This window comes from Ochlerotatus camptorhynchus, unplaced genomic scaffold, assembly GCF_037179485.1.
Source record: "Ochlerotatus camptorhynchus isolate MF236.1 unplaced genomic scaffold, CSIRO-AGI_Acam_v1.1 ptg000128l, whole genome shotgun sequence".
In the NCBI taxonomy this organism is placed as follows: Eukaryota; Metazoa; Arthropoda; class Insecta; order Diptera; family Culicidae; genus Ochlerotatus; species Ochlerotatus camptorhynchus.
In genome coordinates, this window is record NW_027040618.1 from 2,594,485 (window position 1) to 2,619,000 (window position 24,516).

A 24,516-nucleotide genomic window follows, 5' to 3' on the forward strand; every position below is an offset into this window, starting at 1 on the left:
AAGATGGAATCAACCATCTCAAGGCTGCCGATCAACTCACACTTGTGCAAACGCTATCTCATGTTACATTCACTTCGACGAGTCACACGAGAGCGAGAAACACGCAATAGACCGTAAGCTCTATTTCCGCAAAATGTGCCATGCCACCCCAACGCCCCATTTTGGTCATGCCCATAGCAATTCGACCGAAGCAATCCTGTCGACATGAAGGAGACAAATGAGAAAAGGGACCAGAAGCAAAACATTTTCATTGGCCCAATAATTTGTGTCGAGCAGATGGAATCCTTACATCTTCTTGGTATCTACGACTTACCGGTACCAAGCAACATATATACATTCACACGAGATGAGGATAATAACGGAAGAGCTGGTGGGGTTTGAGTAAACCGCACGTATATTTGGAATGAATCTGGATGCCATCCATCCGCTTAGAGATCCTCAACATGCTGCTGCGGGTTCCTACAGACAAGGGGAAAGAAAGATACACTCACTAGGAGTTGACAGATTTCAACCGCACAGTCGAAGAGGTTACGTGACATCTAAATTGGACCCTCAGTTACATGTAATTGTGCTAATTGGATTGCACCAGTTCAGTACGTATGATGTTCGGATTTCCATCCGATGCTTTGGTCAGTTTTCTGTGGCTAACCCAAGGGGGAATGTGGGTCATTCGGATTGTCTGTGATTGTGCCGGCCGATTATTGAGCTCTGGTTGCATTCATTTATCTCCAGACGAGGTGATGTGTAACATGGGATATATGGATCTTTGATTGAGTAGGTACCGTTGGGCAACGCGTGAGTCACATTCCAACTTGATTCGATATTACTTTTTATTTCATCGAAAGCCTGTCATTCCAACCGAGGGCAATCGATGCAATGGTCGCAATTTCCAATTAAATATTGCAAGCCCCTCATTACAGAGCTTGGCATGCACGAGCAGTACAAAAAACAAGGGAGCAATTCAATACCCGCATCATCTTCTGATGTTGTCCACATTCGGAACATTAATTACCCCGGCAACCGTTTATTACCATCCCACAAAAACCAAACATTGTATCTGCACCGCTCTGCCTTCGCGAACCGACGTAACACAATCCGATCGAGGGCAAGAATCAGACACGGCGTGGGGACCAGCAAAAAAAGGCATCTCGCGACCCACTTTGCATCCCCGACGCCGCAGGTCGTCATCATTGTATGTAGTCAGTCAGTTGAGTGCTTAAAGTGAGCCATACTCGATTTTTTTTCCCAACCAACCGGCGAATGCATTCAATTTAATTTAATGTAACATTCAATCGTTTTTTGTTGCTTGGCTGGTTGGCTGGCATTCGCTTGCACTACCAACAGGAGGAAAAATAAATAAATGCCACCGGTGTTTCAATCCGTCGCGGTTGCTCGCTCTGGAATCGCTCATCGCGGGCTGAAGATATGCAGGCAAGTGGAGTTTTTCGTTTCGATTCGTTTGAGAAGTGGGGAAGGGGGGGGGGGGTGTCGGAGAAGGGAGTTGAGTTCTGTTTGCAGGGTCACGTTGCCACCGGGCAATTTCTCACAATAACGAAAAATTCGCGGCTTCCCCCCTTCTCGTGGACTGAGGTAGGCTTTGGGCTCTGTCGTTGGTGTTGTTTTATCTTTCCTGGAGCAGGAGCAAGAGTTGTATTCATTTACTTTAGCAAATAGGGTTGATTTTCATGTCATTTTGGATCACAGCACGTTAAATCAACGTTGAAAGTTATCCGTGCTAAATCAGCTGTTCTCAAAGTAATTCTGTACACATTAAAAAGGATCTGTTGGCACGAGAGGTTTTTAAAAAATCTTTATCATAGTTCTTACTTATAATTGCGACAACTTATTGATATTTTTCTTCGAACTCGAGAAAATAATAGAAAACAATCATAAAAACCCATGGAATCGATTCCGGATGTTCCGAATTATGGTTACATATGGTCAAATTTATTATCTATCATAACCCTATCAAGTGACATATCAAATTACATCTACTCGATCAAATATGACCAATGGCACTCAAAACGACAACCATAGAACCATATGGCCACCATAGAACCGGTTCTGGATATTTGACATCTCTCATAACAATATCAAGCTTGAGCTTGCTTGAGCTTGATTGACCGCCCACGGTTGCTACTCTGTTACTGCCAGATCAGCTGTAATTACACAGAGAACCAATAGACGATGCTTGGGACTAGCAATCATCCTCAATGTTTGAAAACTGGTGATCTCAAACTAGGCAATACCAGCACCGGCCGCGCCCGAACGCAGGTCAAAAAAGGAATAAGGAAGGAATGTGTTGACGAGAAACTCGCTTTGATGAAAGCCGAGAAATCCTCTGCACTTCCACGAGGAATCACTGGGATGTTGGATAAGAGGGTTGGGTTTGCAGCAGGGTTCGTTTTGGTAAACGATAAGCTGAATTGATGTCCTAACGATCATATAACGCGAAGGAGCTTGGGACTAAACCTACGGTCTTCTGCTCAGTAAGCAAAAACGTTTGCCACTAGGCAGAAGAGCACCTTTTTAATCACCGAGTTGCTGTTATTACCATGTAGTCATATTAACAAATAAAACGATTGACGAATCTTGAATGTGGATGGGCCTGAGATTAGACTCATGATGTTCTGCTCAGTAAGCAAAAAGGGTTGCTCTAAGGCCACCGAGCCCCTCATATCACATAATACCGTTGCTCAAATTTGTGTATCCATTCAAACCCGGAACCAACGACAACAACGAGTTTCGCAAAATACACGATACACAAGCGATTTTACCATAAATCTCTTTGATATGTAAGGACCTGGGACCGCGTTTTTCTTCTCAGTAAGCAGGCCACTGTAACCGACGATCTTTCAAATCCGAAAACTAAAAACTACGGAAAAGTACTTAGGCCTTCATTAAGTTCCACTTTCACGCGACGTTCAATGACAGGGTCCTATCCAGGATTACATCTGAAAAATCCAAATCTGGCCAACGCCCACCCTAAACCTAAACCTGTTCTAATCCACCTGAAATGACTAACTTTGACTACCCAGCCATGCAATAGTCTCATTCCGTGGCTTATGGAAACTTTATGATTCTATTGCGCTCATCTTTTGGCACCAACCAGGGGAGACTTGGTCCTGTACCCAATGCTTAACTTATCTCCATTCCACTCAGCTACTCGCAATTTCTTGTGATATAGTGGGCGAAATATTGTTATATGAGACAATTCAATGCAGACGTCTTTCCAAATTTGGCAGATCGACAGGTAATCGGTGAGTTATCACGATAATTGCTATTCAACAACTCGACAACGTCCCATCGTCAACGCCTGCTATGAGAATTTCCCATTGCAGACGCCAACGAAATGGCGTCATCGAGCTATCGATCAACTACCCTGGTTATCGCCTGGTACCTTATAGCACGATGCTAGGAGGCGAACCGGAAGAATCGATGAGCTACCTCTCCCCCAAATCTCTCATAACCATATCAAGCGGCATATTAAATAACATCTACTCGACGAAATATGGCGAATGACACTTAAAACAACAAACATGGAACCATATGATCACAGTATTACCGGTTCCAGAAATTCCGGATCATGGTTCTTCATGATCAAATTTGATACCTTTCATAGCCATATCAAGCTGCATTTCAAATCAGATCTACTCGACGAAATATGATAAATAGCATGCAAAACGACGTCCATAAACCATATGGTCTCCGTAGAACTGGTACCGGATATTCCGGATCATGGTTCCACATGGCCAAAGCATCTCTCATAGCCACTTTAGAAACGATTCTGGATATTCCGGAGTGTTGCTCCATATGGTCAGAACAATTGTCTCTCATAATTATGACAAGTGAAATATCAAATCACTTATTCATGAAATATAACCAATGACACTCAAAACATTAGGCATGACCATCGTAAAACTAGTTCGGATATGTTTGTTTATGGTGGCAGTGGAAACATGACTACAGCTAATTGATACCTTACAGTAGGTTTTTGATGATCTAGGTAATTGGTTTACATTCTGAAAATTCATGATTAATCATTATCATATCATACCACATTATCAAATCATATCTACTCAACGAAATATTTATCACCACTTGTGTTTGGCTGTGTTACGTCCTCTCTGGGACGCCAGCTCTCAACTTAGTGTTCTTTTGGCAATTCCACAATTTTTCCAACGAGAAAAAATAATAAACAGGACTGGGAATCGAACCCAACCACCTTCAGCATGGTCTTGTGTTATAGCTGTGGCTTTACCGAGTGAGCTAAGTCTATGATGACATTCAAATAAAAAGTCATTATTCAAAATGGACACCATGAGGACCGCTTCAGGTGCTTCAAAAATTCGTTTGGATACAGGCGAATCCGTTGTCTTAATTTGTTGATTCTAAGATTCCAAATATTTGGCAAGCATTTCAAATATATCTAAATGAATGTCTTCACGCAAGAAGGTGGTTCAAAATTCATTATAAAACGATCTGCGTAGTTTGTGGACAGACCCAAAGTAACTGTCAGTCTATCAGCCAGTTTCATTTGGTCGATTAGATCATCTACCTGATGTGATATTAGGCACTATCTACATTCAACAAGACCAATTTTTGAGAGCTTTTAAACCCCACCCGCAGGGGGGTACATAAACAATCATTCATACAAATATATTACATATTGTATGGACTCTGGATATTCATCAACCTCGCTTCCCCTTTAATCTGCTTCCCTTTCCCTAAAAACATGTTTTTACGGTGCCCTGGGCCCTGGTCTAATTCCGAACACAAGCTTGACGATCTTGTTGAGGCTTTTCTCTAAGGTTCACTGCCATTACTGCTGCGATATTTTACCTGATTCTAATCCAGCACTTGCTTTCGTTTCCACCCCTACAAAGTGTATCGTCGATTCACCTTCACTTATGTTTCTTAAATTCGGTTGATATCGACTTCAGATCTGTCGGATTCAATTTTGCTATATTATGCCAAATTTATTCGATACATTTTAAATCGGCTTGCTGGTTCTACGGTGACCATATGGCTCCGTAGTTGTTGTTTTGAGTGTCATTGGTCATATTTCGTCGAATAGATGAGATTTGATATGTCGCTTGATATGGTTATGAGAGATTTGAATTTAACCATATGGAACCATAATCCAGAATATCCAGAACCGGATCTACGGTGGCGAAGTGGCTCTATGATTATTGTTTTGAGTGCCATTGGTCATATTTCGTCTGGTAGATGTGATTTGATATGTCACTTGATATGGTTATGAGAGATATCAAATTTGATCAAAATTGATCCGGAATATATGGAACCGGTTCGACGGTTGGATTAGGCTCAATGGTTATCATTTTGAGATCCATTGGTCAAATTTCATCTAGAAGATGTGATTTGATATGTCGCATGTTATGGTTATGAGAGATAATCCGGAACATCCGGAATCGATTTCAAGATAGACATGGGTTCTTATGATAAGTAAGATGTATGATAAAGATTGAAAAAACACCCCCGTTCCAACACATCCTTGAATATATAACAAAGAGGGTGGGCCTGAGGTGGAGTATCACCTTACAGATGTTGGAACTACTCACCAGAACGATGCTAAAAAAAATCAATTTATTAAGAAGGGGGATCAAGAGATTGTCTTTTTCTTTTGCGTTTAGGTGCCATGGCGGCAGTGAAACGTTTCTCCAAATCGACTTCCCAGCAGATAGTTATGATAATATTAAGGATCGAAGCGAAATTTTACAAATCGATATCCAAGCTGGATTACCTCAAGTAGGGTACAAACAAGGATCAAAGAGGAATAATAAAAACGAAATTTATAGTTTGTATATGCTTAACGTAAAATATCAGACTTAAAGTGGTCATTTTATACGATAGATAAGGAGATCAATGTATAGAATTGATAGTTCCGTTGCGAGTACGGCAGTAGACCAGTGTGCCACGGCGTCACGCCACCACCGCCGACACTTTTTCACATCCCGCAGCTGCCGACTATTTTGAGTCAGCGCGCCGTCGTGGTAATTTTTTATACACCGCCGGTATAATTTTGATACACCGCCAAAACTTTTAAATTAGGGCAGCCGTGTTTCTCGCCAACCACTACAAGAAATTAAAAACAAAAATGGCCAAATTATTGGTATTATTACAAAGACCGGAAGTTGTCGAATCATTCAACTACACAGTATAAAAAGTTGTTGAAACTGCTGCACACAGGTTATTCCCTTGGTTGTGTAATATCACATTGCACAATGTACACAGCATTTGCGAACAAATACACACATGAATATTGAACCTGGTTTCGCTATTACATAAATATTTCATACATTAGCGTGAAATACGTTGATCTATATTACAATTAGTTTTGCTGTGTAGTTCTGGAGAGACGGCCAGATCATGTTTAGGTCAGGGACTAGAAGTGATATAATAAATTCCATGATAATTCTAACACAAGATTAATGAAAGCCATAAAGAGTTATCAGCACTACATTGTTCACATCCGGAAATGTTGGAAGTACCAACGCCAATCCACGTGTCCAGGCCTAAAAAGGCCATAATTGTAAATGTTCCGGGAAACCCATGGGAAGTGGCTTGATTATGACATTTACTTAAATCTACCATGAGACGCATGAAATACAATGAGAATTCGAAAATCATGTCAATAGCAGTCTCGTCAAGTGGCAAGAACCACGTTCAAATGTGTTCTCTCGGGAGGGTAAATAGATTTGGACTTAAATCTTAATTCAGGGGATTTTCAGATAAAATGAGATCAAGGTTCTAATAATTTTATTAAATTTTGTTCATGGGTTGAGTTAATAGTTTCATGAACGAAAAAAATATCAATCAATTTGGGATGGTCAATTTCCCCGGAAATGACACCCATCATAGTGATACGGCAATGCATGCAGCCGCCGCCGCCAGCGCCGCCACTGATTAAAGCCAATGCACAGTGGTCCAGAATGCACATTTAGGTGGAAGGATATGTTTTGAGCCTGAAATTGAAAAATTGAAAGTTTAGATTAAAAGTCTCTTCTACAAAGTTGTTCCTTATAGTTAGGCCCTCATTTTGATGACAATTAATTCTAGGGTGGTTCTTATTACCATTGAAATCAAAAACCTTACTTTTTTATTTGAAGAAATTAAGATATAAATTTTTCGGCAACTTTTTAAAATATTTTTTTTTATCTCTTAAATATACCGATTTAAAGCTATTTTCTTGAATTGAGTAAGGGTGTCCCAAAAAAAATAGTTTTACTCAAGTTTTCTTATTTCAAATTTCTTAGCAAAGGTGTGTTCGAATAACTTTTAGATCTTTAGAAGGCGCAAATTTTTGCTGCACAGAGCTTGTCGATATCTTTCGCCGATCAAGAGTTATTGACGTTTTTATACTAATAATATTCCCTTTCCAAATATTAATATCTCTGGTTGGAGCAAAAAAAAAGGTTTATAAGGTTTCAAGATGCATTCGAAACAAGAAGAGCTACGCCAGCGAATCTTGGGCGCGGTGATCGATAATCCTGGTCAGTCGCACAGATGGATCGGCAAAAGGCTTGGAATCCACCATTCCAACGTGTCTCGCGTTGTTAAGATGTTCCAGGAGACAAAGTTAATCGAGCGGCGCGCTGGAAGCGGCCGAAAACCGAAAACGGAATACCCAGAGAAGGCGCGGAAGATAAGGCAGTACTTTAAGAATAACCCGAACCTTTCCACCCGAGACGTGGCCAAAAAGGTCAATTCGTCGAAGTAGTTCGTGTTTTTAAGGTCAGGAAGGCGCCAAACCGGACTGACAAGCAAAACACAGTGGCCAAATTGCGTGCGCGGAAGCTGTACCGTGAGTGGCTGGTCAAGCCAGGCTGTCTCGTCATGGACGACGAGACATACATCAAGGCAGGCATCAAACAAATCCCCGGCCTCGAGTTTTTTGTCTGTACGTTCCGCATGGAGGTTCCGGAAAAGTTCCGGAAGAGAAAGATGGACAAATTCGCGAAGAAGTACCTGTTGTGGCAGGCGATCTGCGAGTGCGGACGGTACAGTAAGCCGTTCGTTACAACCGGCACCATAAACGGGCAGATTTATCGAGAGGAATGCTTGCAGAAGCGCTTGCTGCCCTTCATCCGCTCTCACCGTGGTCCCATGCTGTTCTGGCCGGATCTCGCTTCGTGCCATTATGCCAAGCCTGTAATGGATTGGTACGAAGCGAAGGGCGTTAATGTGGTCCCTAAGGAGGTGAACTTGCCAAATACACCAGAACTTCGACCGATCGAAAAGTTTTGGGCGATAATGAAGAAGAAGTTGAAGAAAAGCGGAAAAACATTCTAAACCGATGAAGCTTTGAAGAAAAACTGGGAGAAATTGTGTAAGGAAGATGGGCAAAGCCTCGCCCAACATCTCATGAGTAGTCTTAAGAGAAATGTACGAGCATTCAGCTTGGGGGTGGAAATTCAATAAATAAATTATGCCAAAACATAGTTAAAATATAGTTATTTAATCCCTGAAAATTTGAGAAGCATCCGATTTAAAATTAATTTTTGGTGATCATTTAAGCGTGTCTCATTTTTTCCGAGTCCAGTCTTTATAAATGGGTAAACCTTTTTTGTTAGAAAAGATACAGAGAACAAATTTGGTTGTTAAGCATTTGTCTTTGTCTAGCTCTTTTAAAAGTCTCTAGAAAATTACTTTCATGAGAAAATTGACAATGACAAATTTCTCATGAAAGTCATTTTCTGACAATGCCGACACAAGGATCGAAGAGGAATAAGAGTCGAACGAGGTAGAAATTTTGTAGGTAATACTGAGCACTGAAAAGTGTTGCTAAATTTGTTATAGCTTTATGTAGTAGCAACACTTCCTTCAGCAAAAAGAAAATAGATCCGCATGTTATGAGAGAACGATGCGCACTGAGCTGGCATTTTTTTTATAATTCCGTACTAGAACAAATTAGGTAACTAAACAGGTTTAAATAATTTCAAATTAATCTGTAACATTCTAGTTAGGAAATGGTGAAAACTTTATATATTTTGAATTTATTAGTAAAACTGAACAGAATTCATCATTTGCTAGGAAGTGTAACTCCCTGGAATGTTTAACCCCCTAATACCATACATTCAGTTTTCATTAATATATAGAAACATTTCAGAAAACAAAAGCAAAATATGTCATCAATTTACTACGTTTGTTTCATTCCGTGCATCAAAATAATAACTTATTTTGAAGCAGCAAAACATGGGACTCTATGTTGGCTCTAGGAACAATGTTTGATATATTTGTTACTACCGTTTGTTCTCTGATTGCACTCGGGAGCACTCCTAAAAACCCCACATTTCAGTCGAACCACCGAATTAAAAAAAAAACTTCCCAATAACTTAATAATATATGATAGTAAAATTGGATATTATTTTTTATGATTTTGCTGTTCTCCTCTCTTGGGGTAATAATCTTACATGTTGGTTTACAAGGCATGAGTCTTCCGGTTGTCATGTTCTTGCCATGTAGCGTTAAAATTGCTTCAGTCGATGCGATTATTCAGAGGGTAGAAGTTATTATATGATGGGAATATGATGGATGGATTTTGTGAAAGCTGAGTTGTAAACGTATGACACTCAGGACTCTTTCTCTATAATGAAGTGTTAGAAATAAAAATGAAACTCAGGGCTCTACAGTTTCAAAGCTCGAAAATGAACTCTAGTTTTTTTTTTCATACCACGTGTTCAACGGATCATTTCTATAACATCTAGCTAGATTTTCATCAAGGTTGTAAATACTCATTTCAGCTAAAACAATGTTTTTTTTTTATTAATTATGAAATAATTAGATACCATGACCATATTTTGAATTGGTAGGATACAAGAAGAGGTTGCAAAGAATGTGTTTGATATATTAAACCTGTTTATTTCACTTCATGAGAGTCACAGTCAGCGATTTTTCACACACTCACTCACTCACTCAATCAGCGCTCAGCAAATCGCTGATTGTGACTCATAGAAAGCAACATTTACAGGTTTAATGTTTCAAACGCATACTTTGTAACCTCTTCTTGTAAGTTACAAGAATAACATGCCATCGTACCATCTTTTGGTTTTATTATTCCGAAAAACATTATTTTAGCTGAAATAAGTATTTGGAACCTTGATTTTCATAATGAAATTGATTGATTGGATATGGATATTCTCGTCGTTGATTTGCTCATCGCTTTCAATGAAAGTAACCGCGATTATCGAGTTGAGACGAAACCGCATTATTGGATGGAAGGTAAATTTAACATATTACGTGTAATCTTCTAGTGCTTGAAATTGTATTTTCAGTTTTTGTCATATAAGTCATGAAACCTCTGTTGATGTGTTTCATGAAAGACGAAACTATCAAAGTCAAGCGCTCGTTCACTCAGCCGCTTCACCAAAGCTTGAAATAATGACCAATGAAGCGACGGGAGAAAGACAGACAAGCGATTGAACATCTGCTGTTCGACTTGAACAGAAAATGAAATTTAGCAGTCTCTTCGTCGCATCGTTTTTGTCAATTGAAGCTGATATTGTGACGTCCTGCTTACACTATATGAACTAACCTTACCTTGACCGATACCATTTTCTGAATGTTGCTCATCATACGACGTTACATGTAGGGGTATATTTTCAAGCTAGCTGGCCAAAGGTATTTTTTTTTTCAAGATAAATAAATCAAAATTGATTCTAAAGAATAATTTAAATCATGAATTTCGGAAAGGGTGTATGCGTAATTCAGTTTGGAAGACATTGTTGGCTGCTTTCAGAGACGTCACTTTATTTGAATAACTTTTTGTTGAGTCGGTCGTGGATTGTGGTATTGTAAGGGTCCCGGTGGCTATAGAGCAACTGTTTTTGCTTAATGAGTAGAAGATCATGGGTTTAAACTCAAGCCTCATTACTTTACTAAATGAATATATCCAGGCCTATATTGTAAATCAAATCGTTAATAACAGAAATTGAAGGAACGATTCAGAAAAGTAATAAGTATATTTAGACAAATGTGACGTACGCCTGAAAGGGTTCGGAAGAAATTGTTTACTACTTTGGATGATTTCATTTTATTGTAATAGCTTCTTGTTACCGATAATGAACGATCGTCGGTCCTAGCTTGTTATGATGTAAGGAGCACGGTGGCCTTAGAGCGACCGTTTTTGTTTATTGAGCAGAAGATCGTGGGTTAAAACCCAAGCCTCTTTACATTACTGAGTTGAAAGGGTCATGGCATTTGCTTAACAGGTTTTTAAAGATTGCATCACTTTCCAATGTGAATCCAGATCTAATTTACCCTTCCCATTAACAAAAATGTCCTTCCCGTGACAACCGTGGAGATGCAGAGGTATGTATACTCGATCTCTAGTAGCAACGGTTGTTGAAATAACAATCTTTTCCCTCCCCGATGACCATAAGGACGGGCCCGGCGTTGTTGTTGACCTCAAAAATATGGATTCTCCGGATTAAGTACACAAATAATGGATTGCTAGTCCCATCGCCCATTCATATGGTTCTTTGAGAAAATTTCGCTAAATCTGGTAAATCATCATACGGAAATGTATGGTCGTCAAAATTGATTCTTAGTTCAAGAGACATTGTTGTAATGTACAATCAGTCAAAGGATACGAGAAAAATTAATGTAGGAACAATACGTCAAATGACAAAAGATCAAAGAACAAAAGATCTAAAAGACAAAAGGTCATAATAAATTGAAAGTGAAAAAGATCGAATGGACAAAACGTCGAATGAAATTATAAGGGACAAAATGTTAAATCAACATAAAAATAGCCTAATTTTACTTTCACTATCACTACAAACAACTACAACAGATACGTATTTCGTTTACAACTTGCAAACTTGTTCAGTGGCTAGTCATAGACTTTAAGAAAAAGCATTGCTTCTATTCCTTATAAACGTGTATAGGTACCCAAGCAACACACATTCATCAAAATAGGTTGCTGCAACTTGATTGTGACTGAAATAAGGTGCATACAAGTAACCACAACTGTTAAGTGACAAGTGTGCTGCTAGGGTAGCGTGTATGTATGTATGTTGTGTTTTCAGGTATGGGATTTGTCGTTAGGGATGTTGTGTAGGTAGTCAGTAGTACATAGTACAGGTACGCGTGTTGTGTTTATTAAGGTACATAATCTGTCGTTAGGGCTGGTTGACTCCGTGTTGCAGGTAATAGTCCTTGGTCCTTGTTTCCTTGGTCCTTATTCAGTTGCTTGTCTTTGTTTGTAAATTTCTAAACTTTCAGCCACGTCAAGTTTCCAAGGGTTTGTAATACATCGTACAATTGTTATGTCCTCCTTTGTCCATTGATGTGTGTCAGTTAATACATGCTCAGCCACTTTGGATTTGAAATGGTAAAGAATACCTTTTTCCGTGTCCTTAGTAGCTTTTGTCACTTCTGCTAAATGTTCTTTAAATCTCGTGTCTAAAGTTCTTTTTGTCTGCCCTATGTTTATTTTTTCACATTGGGAACAGGATATTTTTTAAACTTCTGCTTTTCCTAAATCGTTAAGTGGGTCTTTAGTGCTTCCTAATCTCGTTACGGGATGTAAGATCTAACGCCGATTCCTAGTCTTGACTACTTCAAACTCGGGGAACAGGATTTTTCAGTAATCAAAGGAACACATGCAATAAATGCAAGAATGACAACTGTAATAAAATAGAATACTTCATCATTTCTCGATAGTGATGGAGTTATACGACATGCACTAAACTAAGGACACGGGATATACTACAATAGATCAAATTACTAGTCGCAGAGGTGTTATGTCCCAAACAGAGGAAAAAAGTAATGGTTGTTATCTACAGACACTCGTCGTAGGTTATCTGTTATTGGTGTTAATGTAGTCAAAGATCTTTTGTATTCGTAATTTCTTTGTTTTCCAATTACAGCCTGGATGGTTTTTCTCGGGTATCCGTTAAGTTTAGCTGTCTCAAACATATAGTCTAACTCATTTTTCTTTCCTGTTACACTAAGTGGTAAAGTCTCTAGTCTTTGGATAATATGGTGAAAAGTAGCCGCTTTATGTTCGTGAGAATGGCTGGAAGTGTTTGGTATAACTCGTCTCGTATTTGTCGGCTTTCTGTAGATTTCAAATCTCAGTGAAGTAGAGTCCCTAATAATAAAAACATCCAAGAACGGAAACCCTCCATCCTTCTCTTGTTCACAAGTGAACTTGATATCCCTATTTTCACTGTTAATGGCCTCTAGGATAATTGGCAAATATTCTCGCTTAACAATGCTGAAAATATCGTCTACATATATCCATCATTGTTTTGGAAGCAATCCATTCTCTTTAAGATCACTCTCTAGTTTATCCTTGAACAGTTCACACAAGAAAGGAGATAGAAGGTTACCCATTGGTGCTCTCTTCGTTTGTTCATAATAGTCACCTATAAATGGTCTAATCACAATTAGTGGATCAAAAAATAAAAAGAATAAATGGCCGAAAAGGCAATATGCTGATTAAAGCAAGTAAATAAAGCTAGGGCTATGAGTAACCACACCGAAAGAAAGATATGATGAACATGAGCATTTCTTTGCCAGATAAAAGCTACTGATCACTCCAACTTGAAGTGGTCGAAAATTCCATTATCGCCCCTTTAAATTCAATTTGACTTTTTGTACAATCAACCGTTTGTCAATTAGACCTTTTGGTGATTCGATCTTTTTTCCCTTAGACCTTTTCCCTTCGAGATGCTAATCACTACGCCATGTCCGTCCCCAGGGCATATATGCTTTATTTATTTATTTATTGTAATTCATCTGACAGTACTTGTCTAAATGAATAAAATATTACAAAAATAATCACAATCTTCTCAATCGGTTCCGAAATTGGTTCAATGTTTCTCCGAATTCAAATGCATCTTCCACAGCGGAGAATGCTCCAATCATCGCAGACATTGGCTCATGGTATCCATACGCAGTCCGATGGAATATTGGTTGTAGTAAGGATGATTGCCGCAACATCCTTTGAGGAACACAGAAGTTTATTTGTGAAAGCAGTTGAGGGCAGTCCACATCGCCATTTAAAAGTTTCGCTACAAATAAGGCTTGTTGAATTTTTCTTCTGTGTTCCAATGTGTCTAGGTCCAATAGCATGCATCGGTCTGCATAAGGTGGTAAATTTATTGAATCGCGCCACGGCAGACTGCGCAAAGTCAACCTCAAAAATCTTTTCTAAGCACGTTCTATTCGGTCCTAACTGAACTCTTAGCGCGGTGAAACTGGACACTTTGGAACGCTGATGATGAGCTTATTGCGACGAGACCAATCCACAAACAAATCTAGCAGAGCTTAAAGACGATGACAATCCTCAATCGAATGAACTATGACGTATAGCTTAAGATCATCTGCATAAACGAGCTTGCATTTAACTCCCAACAAAGCTGCAACATCGTTGAAGAATAACGCAAACAAAATTGGACCCAGGTTACTTCCCTGAGGTACTCCAGGGGTGTTGGTAACCGTAGAAGAGACACAAAATCCTAGTCGTACTCAAAGAGTTCGTCCAGTCAAGTAGGAACGTAACCACGACCTAAGTTGCTCAGACGCTCCTAGTCATGCCCAAGTAACACAAATTCTTAGAATTATGTTGAGAAAGGTAAAGGTAAAGGTAAACTGTTATAGAACATGTGATTGGGTGCTTCCATATATTATCGTCTCTTTAAACAAACCACCTTGAAGAGGTGGATATAGTTCATTCAAGACGGCATGTCGGTGGTGTAGTGGTAAGCGTGATTACCTCTCACCCCAGCAGGCCTGGGTTCAATCCCAGTCGGCGCCGCCGGGATGTTCTGAGGCATAGCATCTCTGATCACGCCTTCCTTCGGATGGGAAGTAAAGCCGTTGGTCCCCGGTTCATGAGTTGATTGATGGGACGATAGGTAGGGTCCAGGTGTGGGAGCTGCCTTCCTGGCACGTCGGTAGCATTGGTGCTCAGCACGGAAAACGAGATCGACGGAAAAAACAAACCAAAGGAAAAAAAAAAAACGGCATGTGCTTGGGTGGTGCTTGTCAAGCAGTATACAAATTCACGCATTGGTTGGCACAGAAAGCTGTCAATTAATAACTGTAGAAATGCTTCAAATAACACAAAGCTGAGAATAGTCGTAAGATCGTAAAGGGTCATAGCCAGGAAGAAGAAATTGTAAGTGTGATGATATTCAGGAAATGCATTGGAAGCTCATTTAAGAGAACTGCTCAGGGAAGCATCCAAGTTCTCATTAAATAGTTTCATCTGGAAATATTGTACCTAGATCATGCAGAAAAATCGTGGAAAGCGTTTTTAGCGGAATGTACCAGAATAACAATGAATTAATTTCGTTAAGATCTGCTTTATAAAAGCATATTGAAATGTTTCTTGTATTCTACTTTCTTCTGCTAGAACCTCAAATAATGTCAAACCCCATTCAATTTGTATCAGTTTTGATCCGAGTTTCAAAACTCCACCAACCAAACTCTAAAAACTGACGATATTAACTCCACCAGGTGGATTGATTGCAATATGTTTACCCGCCAACCAGTTCGTTTAAATACATTACGCTGTACCCTCTCGGAGCGTGCCTTTTGAACGTCGAGCGAGACACTCAAGTCGATTACAATCGGGGACCCGCAGCAGCATTACAAAACGGTGCGCTTACACTCTCCAATCTCTCTCCCGAGCTCTCAAGCTAGCTAGTAGTGCAGTGTAGTCATTCCTTTATGTGTACATACACACATATGTAGGTTGCCATTTTAATTATTGGTACCAGCCGGGAGAGTTCAATGGTCGTATTATCCCCAACGCCACACCGCGTCCTCCCCTGCCCTCACCCGTTTCGTGTGTGTGAGCGCGCAGAAAAACTACCTTGTCCTACTGATGAATGTTCTCCTGCCCCAAACTTCCACTCCCGGAGCACCAAAGAGATCGGAGTCGGCATCGGATTCAACAATGCTCCACAACCTGCACGTGACTCCCGGTGATATTATCTGTTCTGCTACTGCTGCTGCTGCTGCCACCACTCGAAGCACAAAACGACAATTGCGAAGTGGCGGCGCTCCCTCATACCTCCTTCCCCATCCCCTCCCAAGCAAACTCCGACAAAACGTCACCATCAATCGCGGAAAAACGAATTGAGGGAAAAACGAGCGCGCAGAAAAATTCACATTCGTTTGTTTGCTGTTAAATATTTTTAATTGCAAAATCACGAGAATGTAAATAAAATGTAATTAAATGAAAACGATAGTCAACGTTGGCATGCTTTGGTTCTTTTTGCTTTGTCGTTCGCTGGGTCGCTCACGGTTGAATGGGTCCCAACCGATGGTGACCTACCTCAAAGAATGCGATTTCCATCGGATTTAAATCCGCTGCTTGCCACAGACACATGCACGCAAACGTGGATTACTTCAATTGCGAAAGCAGTGCTCATTCTCTTCAATGTTGGGGACTGGGAAGCTGGGGGACATGGGCTAGCGGAATATTACGGCAATTTAAAATTGATCAAATGAAACGAACGAATGGTACAATTTTAAACATATCAATCAGTGAGAATCAGAAAGCAAACCATCGTTGGTGGGGTGTTCAGTTCAGCCACCCCACGGACCAGTGGGTGGGAAAACTCACGTCCGGAAATCAATGTCCAGTTGTCGACGTTGGATCTGAACGATTGGGACGACAGAACGCTGCTGGCATTCAAATTTGAGTGCATTTGTGAGGTTATTTTTTTTTTCTTTTCGCTGATATTGACCGATTTTTTGTTTCATCATCTTTCATTACAGTACGAACCGGTGTTTGATTCGGCCTCGAGCGTGCCCTACCTGAATCACGTCATCCTGCACGAGTGTCAGGGCTCGTCCCCGGATTTGGAGATTTTATCCCGCGAGACTGGCCGCGCTTGCTACCAGACGAACCGATCGATACTGACCTGCAATTCGATTGTCGCCGCGTGGACCCGCGGTTCGGAGGTGAGACCTTGGTTTATTTGCAGCGTTTCTATGACAATTTTCAGCACACGCGGTTATAACCAATGGGGGGTTTACGATGCTTCTTGATAAAGCCGCAGATATAAAACATTTATGATTATCAATCAAAACACCATAAAATTCTGACAAAAACATGAACCACGGCTGTGCTGTTTCCATTCCCATGGCAGGTTTGATTTGCTCGTTTGTTTTCGGTTTTATTGTTTCTATAATCACTGGTGAAGTCAAACAGGCGCACAGTGGGAACATTCTGAAAAAAAGACAGTCAAAACCTTTTTTCACACCGTCACCACGAACGGACCGGCTTCACACTGAATCTATTGCTCAATCTTTAAATGAAGACGTCCGAAAAGGCAATTGGGAAAAACAACGTTAACTTTTGCTGACAGAAACTGCCATTTTCAGAGAAGTTAAGATTTATGATGCAGAAAAGTACAACAATGGTTTTAACACTGGTCGACTGATGTCGCAGAAAATTGATGTCTTCAGTAAAGTTTCATGAAATTCATAGTTTTACAACATTTCTCAAGACATAAACATGTAATCTTTTGATGAAAAAAAGTTTGATGTGTTAGTTAGTGTAATGCCACCTTAATAAAAATTTACATGGATATTTCAGAAAATCACATTTCAAGAAACTTCTCTCAAGACACCTAATCGCTAAAACATCGAAGAAAGTGAGAAAATGGTTATGACCGTCCTTTTTCAGATTGGCCCACTGTGAGACGCGGAACAGGGCCTTGGTGCTATTCAATGCTTTGTTTGCCCCATTTCATCAGCAATGACCTATCCAGAATATTGTAAATTCTTTTCTTGCATTTCTTGGATGTAATTCACATTAAAGAGATAACATTAAACTCTAGAACTTCTGATAGAAATTCTGATAGTAGGTAGCAAGATGATTCTGTCCTGTTCATTTTCGATAAAAATTTAGCCAAAGCTAATTACTGTGAATCACATGGGTTACAAATTTCAGCCATACTTTTATTCCATCCTACTTCCACCCGTCCGATCAAAAACTCCTGCCCCGATCCATCCGATTTCCAAGGGAACATGTGTTTTCCCCGAAACGGCACAATAAACCTCACCCGTCACAGGGCGGGCACAGTAAATACGATTTGAGTTATTGCTTTTTAATAGGCTTTATTCGGCAGGTCCGTAGGACCACGCACCATCAAACTCGCCAGCGAGGTATTGACAGGTTTTTATTGTTTTCTATGCGCCAGGGTTTCTCCTTCCCGAGCGAAGCCGGATACCCGTTGGACTCGAATCAGGCCCGTTTCTATCTGATGGAGACGCACTACAGCAGCCGCTTGGATATTAACGAGCACCCCTCAGCGAAATCCAAGGTGATGGTCGACAGTTCGGGGCTGAAGATCTACTACACCAGTGCGCTGCGGAGTCACGATGCCGGGGTGCTGTCCGTGGGAATGGATCCCAACTGGAGGCACATAATTCCACCCGGCCAGGGGCATGTTGTGTCCGAGGGACACTGCGTGGGGGAATGCACGCGGAAAGCGTTTCCAAGGGATGGAATAAACGTGTTTGCCGTTATGATGAAAACGCACCAGATAGGACGGCAGATTAAGCTGAGGCAGATCCGGTACCGGGAGGAACTGCTTCCGATTGCTCACGATATGAATATGGATTACAACTATCAGGAGTACAGGAGACTGGACTCACCGGTAAGGGTCCTGCCTGGGGATCGACTGATAGCGGAATGTATATATGATAGCTCCAAGCGGTCGGCGATTACCCTCGGTGGGTTGACAACCCGGGAGGAGACCTGTTTGGTACTAACTCTGTACTACCCGAGGCAAAAAGAACTAACCACGTGCCACTCGTTGCCAAGTTTACCCACGGTACTTCACTCGCTGGGAATCAACGAACTGGTTCCGTAAGTAAATCTCCGTAATTAAATGACTGATTTTGTTTACATTCAATCAATTCAAATCGCTAACGTTTCTCATGGAATTTATCTCCCAACAGTGGCTCCAATCCAGTGCGAATTGTATCCCCGACGGAACTCGCTGGTATGACGCTGGAGACGCGTCTCATCTCGTACGACTGGGAGAACAACTTCAAAAGTTTCCAGTACGTAACGCGGAAAGGATCCTTCAAACCGCTCTGCTGGAGTGCGAAAAATCAGCCACTCCCGGTAAGTAACCGTATGGAACACACTGTTACCCTACATAGTTTATTTGGTACTCCAATGTAGCAACTCTCGTTCTGAGTTTGTGACATAGCGGTGCTGATGGAAGGTTGGAAATCCTATTATCGTTTTTGCGTTATTATCGGGTAAATATACTCAAGGCGAGATTGTTTCCCAGTAGGATTACGCTGTGCTTGCGGGACGATTGCAAATGTGCGGTAACCAATCAGGAAAAAGTATTTAGATGGGCTCTGAGCCTTCCGAGGAAGTGTAAATTCTGCAATGAAGCAATGTTGTGTTGAGTATTACAATGATGTCTGATGTCCCAGGCCAGGGTTGGCAAATGAAATGTTACACCCAATTTTTATAAAGATTTACTTCTATCGTCGGATGAGAAAACCATGAGAGATATTTATTTTTCGTGGACATCGCAACTAAAAGCTCATAGTCAGCCATTCCATGGCAACACGATATAGTGGTTCTCAGAATTTCGTAAAAAAATGGTAGTTTTGTTCCTTATCGTAACGTATTAGACCTGCATTTTTTATTTTGTCATTAGGGTGGCCATGGGTGGTCCAAAAACCCGTTTTTTTTTCAAAAATGGCTTTTTCAAAATTTTATAACTTTTGAACCACTGGTCCGATTTCCAAAATCAAAATATAAAATAAATGTTTATTATTTTAATTATTTTTTTTGAAAAAAAATGTATAGATTAAAAAATATTTTGTATTTTAAAACATTGATTGTATTTATTGTTTATGGTTTATTCATTCCTTATTCTTTATATGGAGCCCATTTGAGTGGAGTATACTCGAAAAGCTTTTTTTTTCTCAAATGGGCATAAATTTATTTTTATTTATTCCACCACCATATTTGACATTTTAGCCATACAGACTGTTTAAAGTGACTTAATCCTATTTAAGAACTGGTCTACTTATATTAAAATCAAAAACATCACACACATCATTAAACAGTCTGCAAACATCTATCGAGAGGATTGTTATAACCGTAAGCAGTACGATGTCCGGGAGTCCACAGAAAGTAATAGTTGCGGAGACGGTGAGCTGGAGTGTGGAAATTGATGTTCCCGAGCAAACAACTGCAGTCAATATGAATACTAATCATGTCAAATATGAACATCCTCTGGAGAAAGACTCGGCGATTTGTTAGTGTTTGCAGTCCAATAAGCGCACATCTATGCTCGTACGGAGGTAAGCTATCTGGACTTGTCCATGGAAGACGTCGTAATGCAAACTTTATAAACTGTTTCTGCCAGTACCACGAGCCCAAATTTGTACTCCATATTCAAGAACACTGCGGACCATAGAGCAGAACAGCGCTCTCAGGGCGTACACGTCGTCGAATTGTGCAGCATTGCGGCGCAAAAATCCTAGCATGTAGTTGGCCTTTGCAACTGTCATGGATATGTGTTCGTTAAACCATAGTTTGCTGTCCAAGATGAGCCCAAGATCCTTAAAGGCATTAACCCTTTCCAGCGGCGATTGATTCATAGTGTAATCAAAAATGATCGGAGAGTGAGAGCGGGTAAGGGTAATCACTTTGCATTTGGCAGCATTGGCTTGCATTCCATTCATCTGACACCAGGATGACAATCACTCTATATCAACTTGTAGTGCGCAACAATCCACGATCGAATTGATGACTCGGTACAGCTTAAGATAATCCGCATATAGCAACTTACAGGAACTTGGCATATCACACACTTCGTTAATAAACAGAACGAAAATGAGAGTTCCTAGGTGACTCCCATGTGGAACCCCCGATGGTATATGGAATACCTTGGATCTGGAATCACGTACCTTAACGAAAGCCTTCCTGGATGATAAGTATGATTTCAACCAACAAACGATCCACGGTGGAAAACCAAGGCGGTTTAGCTTCATAATGGCTAGGTCGTGAGGGACTTTGTCAAAAGCCTTAGAGAAGTCGATGTAAACGGAGTCAACTCGCTGACGCTTCTCGATGCTACCTATAAGAGTGTTCGTGTAAGTCATCAAGTTAGAGACTGTCGAGCGCGTTTTCATGAATCCATGCTGAAACTCTGAGACTATGGGTTGAACAGCTGGATACAACTTCTCATGCAGAAAACTTTCGAGAACGTTGGCCAAGTAGTTCAGGATCGAGATAGGTCGGTAATTTTCCACTTTGTGCATGTTACCGGACTTGAAGATTGGTGTAATTGAGGCGAGCTTCCAAGCATCCGGAAAAACACCATCCTTAAACGAGCGATTGAAAATAGACATAACGGGAGTGGCCAACGATGCTGCACAGTTCTTGACGAAAGACGGTGGAATACGGTCCGGCCTGGACCTTTCGATGGATCGACTGAGCAAAGGGTTTTGAGAATAGCGTCTTGGCTGAAGATGAGCTGCTGCAGGTGAACGTCGTATCTTGGTAGCTGATCAATGTATTGCTGCGGTGGAGGAGTTTGATCGGGTTCGAAAACACTTCGGAAAAAGTCAGCGAAAAGGTCAGCAGAAGTGGTGTCGGTGGTGGAGCTTCTACTACCGTAGGTGACGTCCACGGGAATACCAGCTGATCTTTTCCGAGAGTTGATAAAAGACCAGAACGACGATGGATTTTCCTTGAAACCCTTCTGGAGGTTGTTAATGTACTCACGAAAGCGAGCTTCGTGCAAACTATTATACTCTGCTTCGACTAGCTGCACCATATACTTGTTTGCTGCGGTCCGGGAACGAAAGTAACGTTTTTGAGCTTTACGCAGACGGTTACGCAGATTACGCAATTGCGGATTCCATCAAGGTTGTTGGAATTGCAAACAAGATTTTCGTGTCTTCACCGGAACAGTATCTTGGATTACTTTATAGATGTTGTCGTAGAATACGGAGACGGCGGCATCAATGGTGGGTTGGTCAAGTATGTGTACCCAATCCAAGGCGGCAATCCTCGTGTTAACAACATCGAAATCACATTGTGCAAAATTATACTCACTGTGGGCTGCTAGGTACGGGAGCGGATGATCTCTCGAACGGGAGTCAACTTTTAGAACCAACGGCTTGTGGTGACAATCAACTGACGAGAACCAGGTCAAGAAGCTTACCATTCGTGTTCACCAGATCGTTGATTTGCTTCAATCCAATCCAGGAAGCAGACAGTATGGAATCCACTACAGTGAGTTCCTGTTCTGATGAAGCATTGAGAGGCAGAAATCCTCTGACGTCCTAATCGAAGTCCCAAGCTAGATTTGGCAGATTGTAATCGGCCACAACTATAGTTGCATCGTGAGGGTTTGCCATACCAAGGAGCTGTTGTACGGACTCAGCGTGTTTGGTGTAAATGTCGGGCTGACTGTTTGGTCGAATATAGATGCAGCACAGGAAGATCGATTGATGTTCTAAATCGACTTGAACAGCAATTTGTTCGAGGCTCGCAACGCCCACAAGATACACAGCCTTACACTTCAGCTCGGATTTCACGGCAATTAAGACGCCACCGCCACGTCGCAGTGCGCTAGTGCGAGAATTCCGGTCACAGCGGTAGTGTAGTTGCTTGCGAGTTCAGCATTCGTAATGTCGGTATGAAGCCAGGTTTCAGTGAATTCCACCATGTCGAAATCACAAGAAAGCATCGAAAGGAGTAGAGCGTTAGTTTTAGTCCTCAAGCTTTGGACGTTTTGATAATATACGGTCCAATTTGTGCGAATGTTGGCAGGGTCACAAAACGCTAGGTTAGGCGAGGTGCTTGGTTCAGCTGACTCTAGGCGTTGCTCATTGGACCAGAATCTATGTGCAGTACCGGATTCCAAAAATTCTGCGTTCTCCTTTCATCTTCAACGAATTCCCGAAATTCGATACCTTGTGGCCAAGACGAAGAATCCATCGCTTTTGTCTTCATTTCCAGATTGACTCCAACCTTGAATGAAACGAAGGAGAGTGCTGACAAAGACCATCCTGCGGGTTTCAGGGATTTGGCATCAACTTCCTCCGTATTCAAACAATCTTTGGCAAACCTTCTCATCTTTTAGCATCAACAGAACAGTGTATTTCAAATGATACTTTATTACTGTATTAAGACTAAAAAAAATATCACCTTATTCAATTTCTTACTACTACCTATAACTTACTAACTGAGCGCTTCTCGGAACCTATTTTTATAAACTGAACGTGATAAATGAAAGTCAACAATTGAACACACGACACATACTACTGAAAAGCTCATAGTTGGTACGGAATGTCGATATACGAATAAATTGGTGAGAACGTAGGGTGTAACGACGAATATCAAAATTCAACTCATGTAACATTGCAGAAAGAAGCTTTAGTGACATTCCAACAAACCTCCAGAAGGTCAATTAGTTAACAACGATCTTCATATCTAGGGAGGTTATATAGATCATTCCAAGGCAAACGCCGAAGAGCAAAGCGAATAAACCTATGTTGCATAGCTTCTACTTGATATATGCTGTTCTGATAGTAAGGAGCCCAGACCACAGCTGCATACTCCAATGTAGAGCAAAATAAGAAACAATACAGGGTCTTCAAACAGTCAATATCTGAGAATTATTTTGCAGCACGAAAAATAAATCCCAGGCATTTTGATGTTTTGGAGTTTATGTATACTACATGATCATTAAAAATAAGATTCAAATCTAAGAGAACACCCAAATCCTTAACAAAAGAAACTCTCTCTAGAGATGTTCCGACAATGGTGTAATCAAAGGAAATGACAGAGCATTTGTTGGCATTCAAACTCATGGGATTATATAGTTGCGCACCATTTTGAAAAAAGGTTAAGTTTTTTTTAAGAAAATATGCATCCTCTTGACAGGTTATTACATAATAGAGTTTGAAGTTATCGGCATACGAGAGCTTAAAACATTTGAGCAAGAAAAATAATGGTCCAATATGACTACCCTGTGGAACACCAGATGTGACATGGAATGGTTCTGATATAGTATTACCATTTATAACCGACATTGAACAACCAACCAGATAAGGGTTAAGCCAATATAGCAACGAAACAGAGAAGCCAAGACGTTCAAGCTCAAGTAACAATTCAGTAACCATTTAGCATCCACTCTGATTTATGATGGTTTTATAACGGCATTGAACAATCCATTAAATTCAAATATAGCATTTCAAAGTGTAAAACATTCCTGCTTAGTAATTCAGCTTTTTGCTGTTTTTAAAAACCTTTTATAGTCTGGCAAGAAAGTCAAAAACTGTCTTGTCTTAAAAACCCTCCATTCCCTCCTTTAAACTGTTCAGTAATTCAAGCATACACGTCATTACAAGTTGTTTATTAATGTCATGATTAAATACTTTATAAACGTGTTCTATCATTATAAAAGCAACCATAAAACCATTAGGTTTTGCATTAGCGCAAAAAGCATTTATTGTTGCTTTTAAGGCTTTTTA

General features: G+C 40.6%; 1 protein-coding gene across 2 annotated transcripts in view; it reads left to right on the plus strand.

Moving 5' to 3' along the window:
- LOC135700108 (MOXD1 homolog 2-like) overlaps positions 1-24,516 on the plus strand; it is a 618,927-nt gene that overhangs the window by 568,088 nt on the left and 26,323 nt on the right. For both annotated transcript variants that reach the window (XM_065220501.1, XM_065220499.1), the window contains exons 5-7: positions 16,762-16,947; positions 18,192-18,862; positions 18,955-19,123. In XM_065220501.1, the coding sequence (XP_065076573.1) occupies positions 16,762-16,947; positions 18,192-18,862; positions 18,955-19,123 (1,026 nt within the window). The remainder of the gene's footprint in view (positions 1-16,761; positions 16,948-18,191; positions 18,863-18,954; positions 19,124-24,516) is intronic.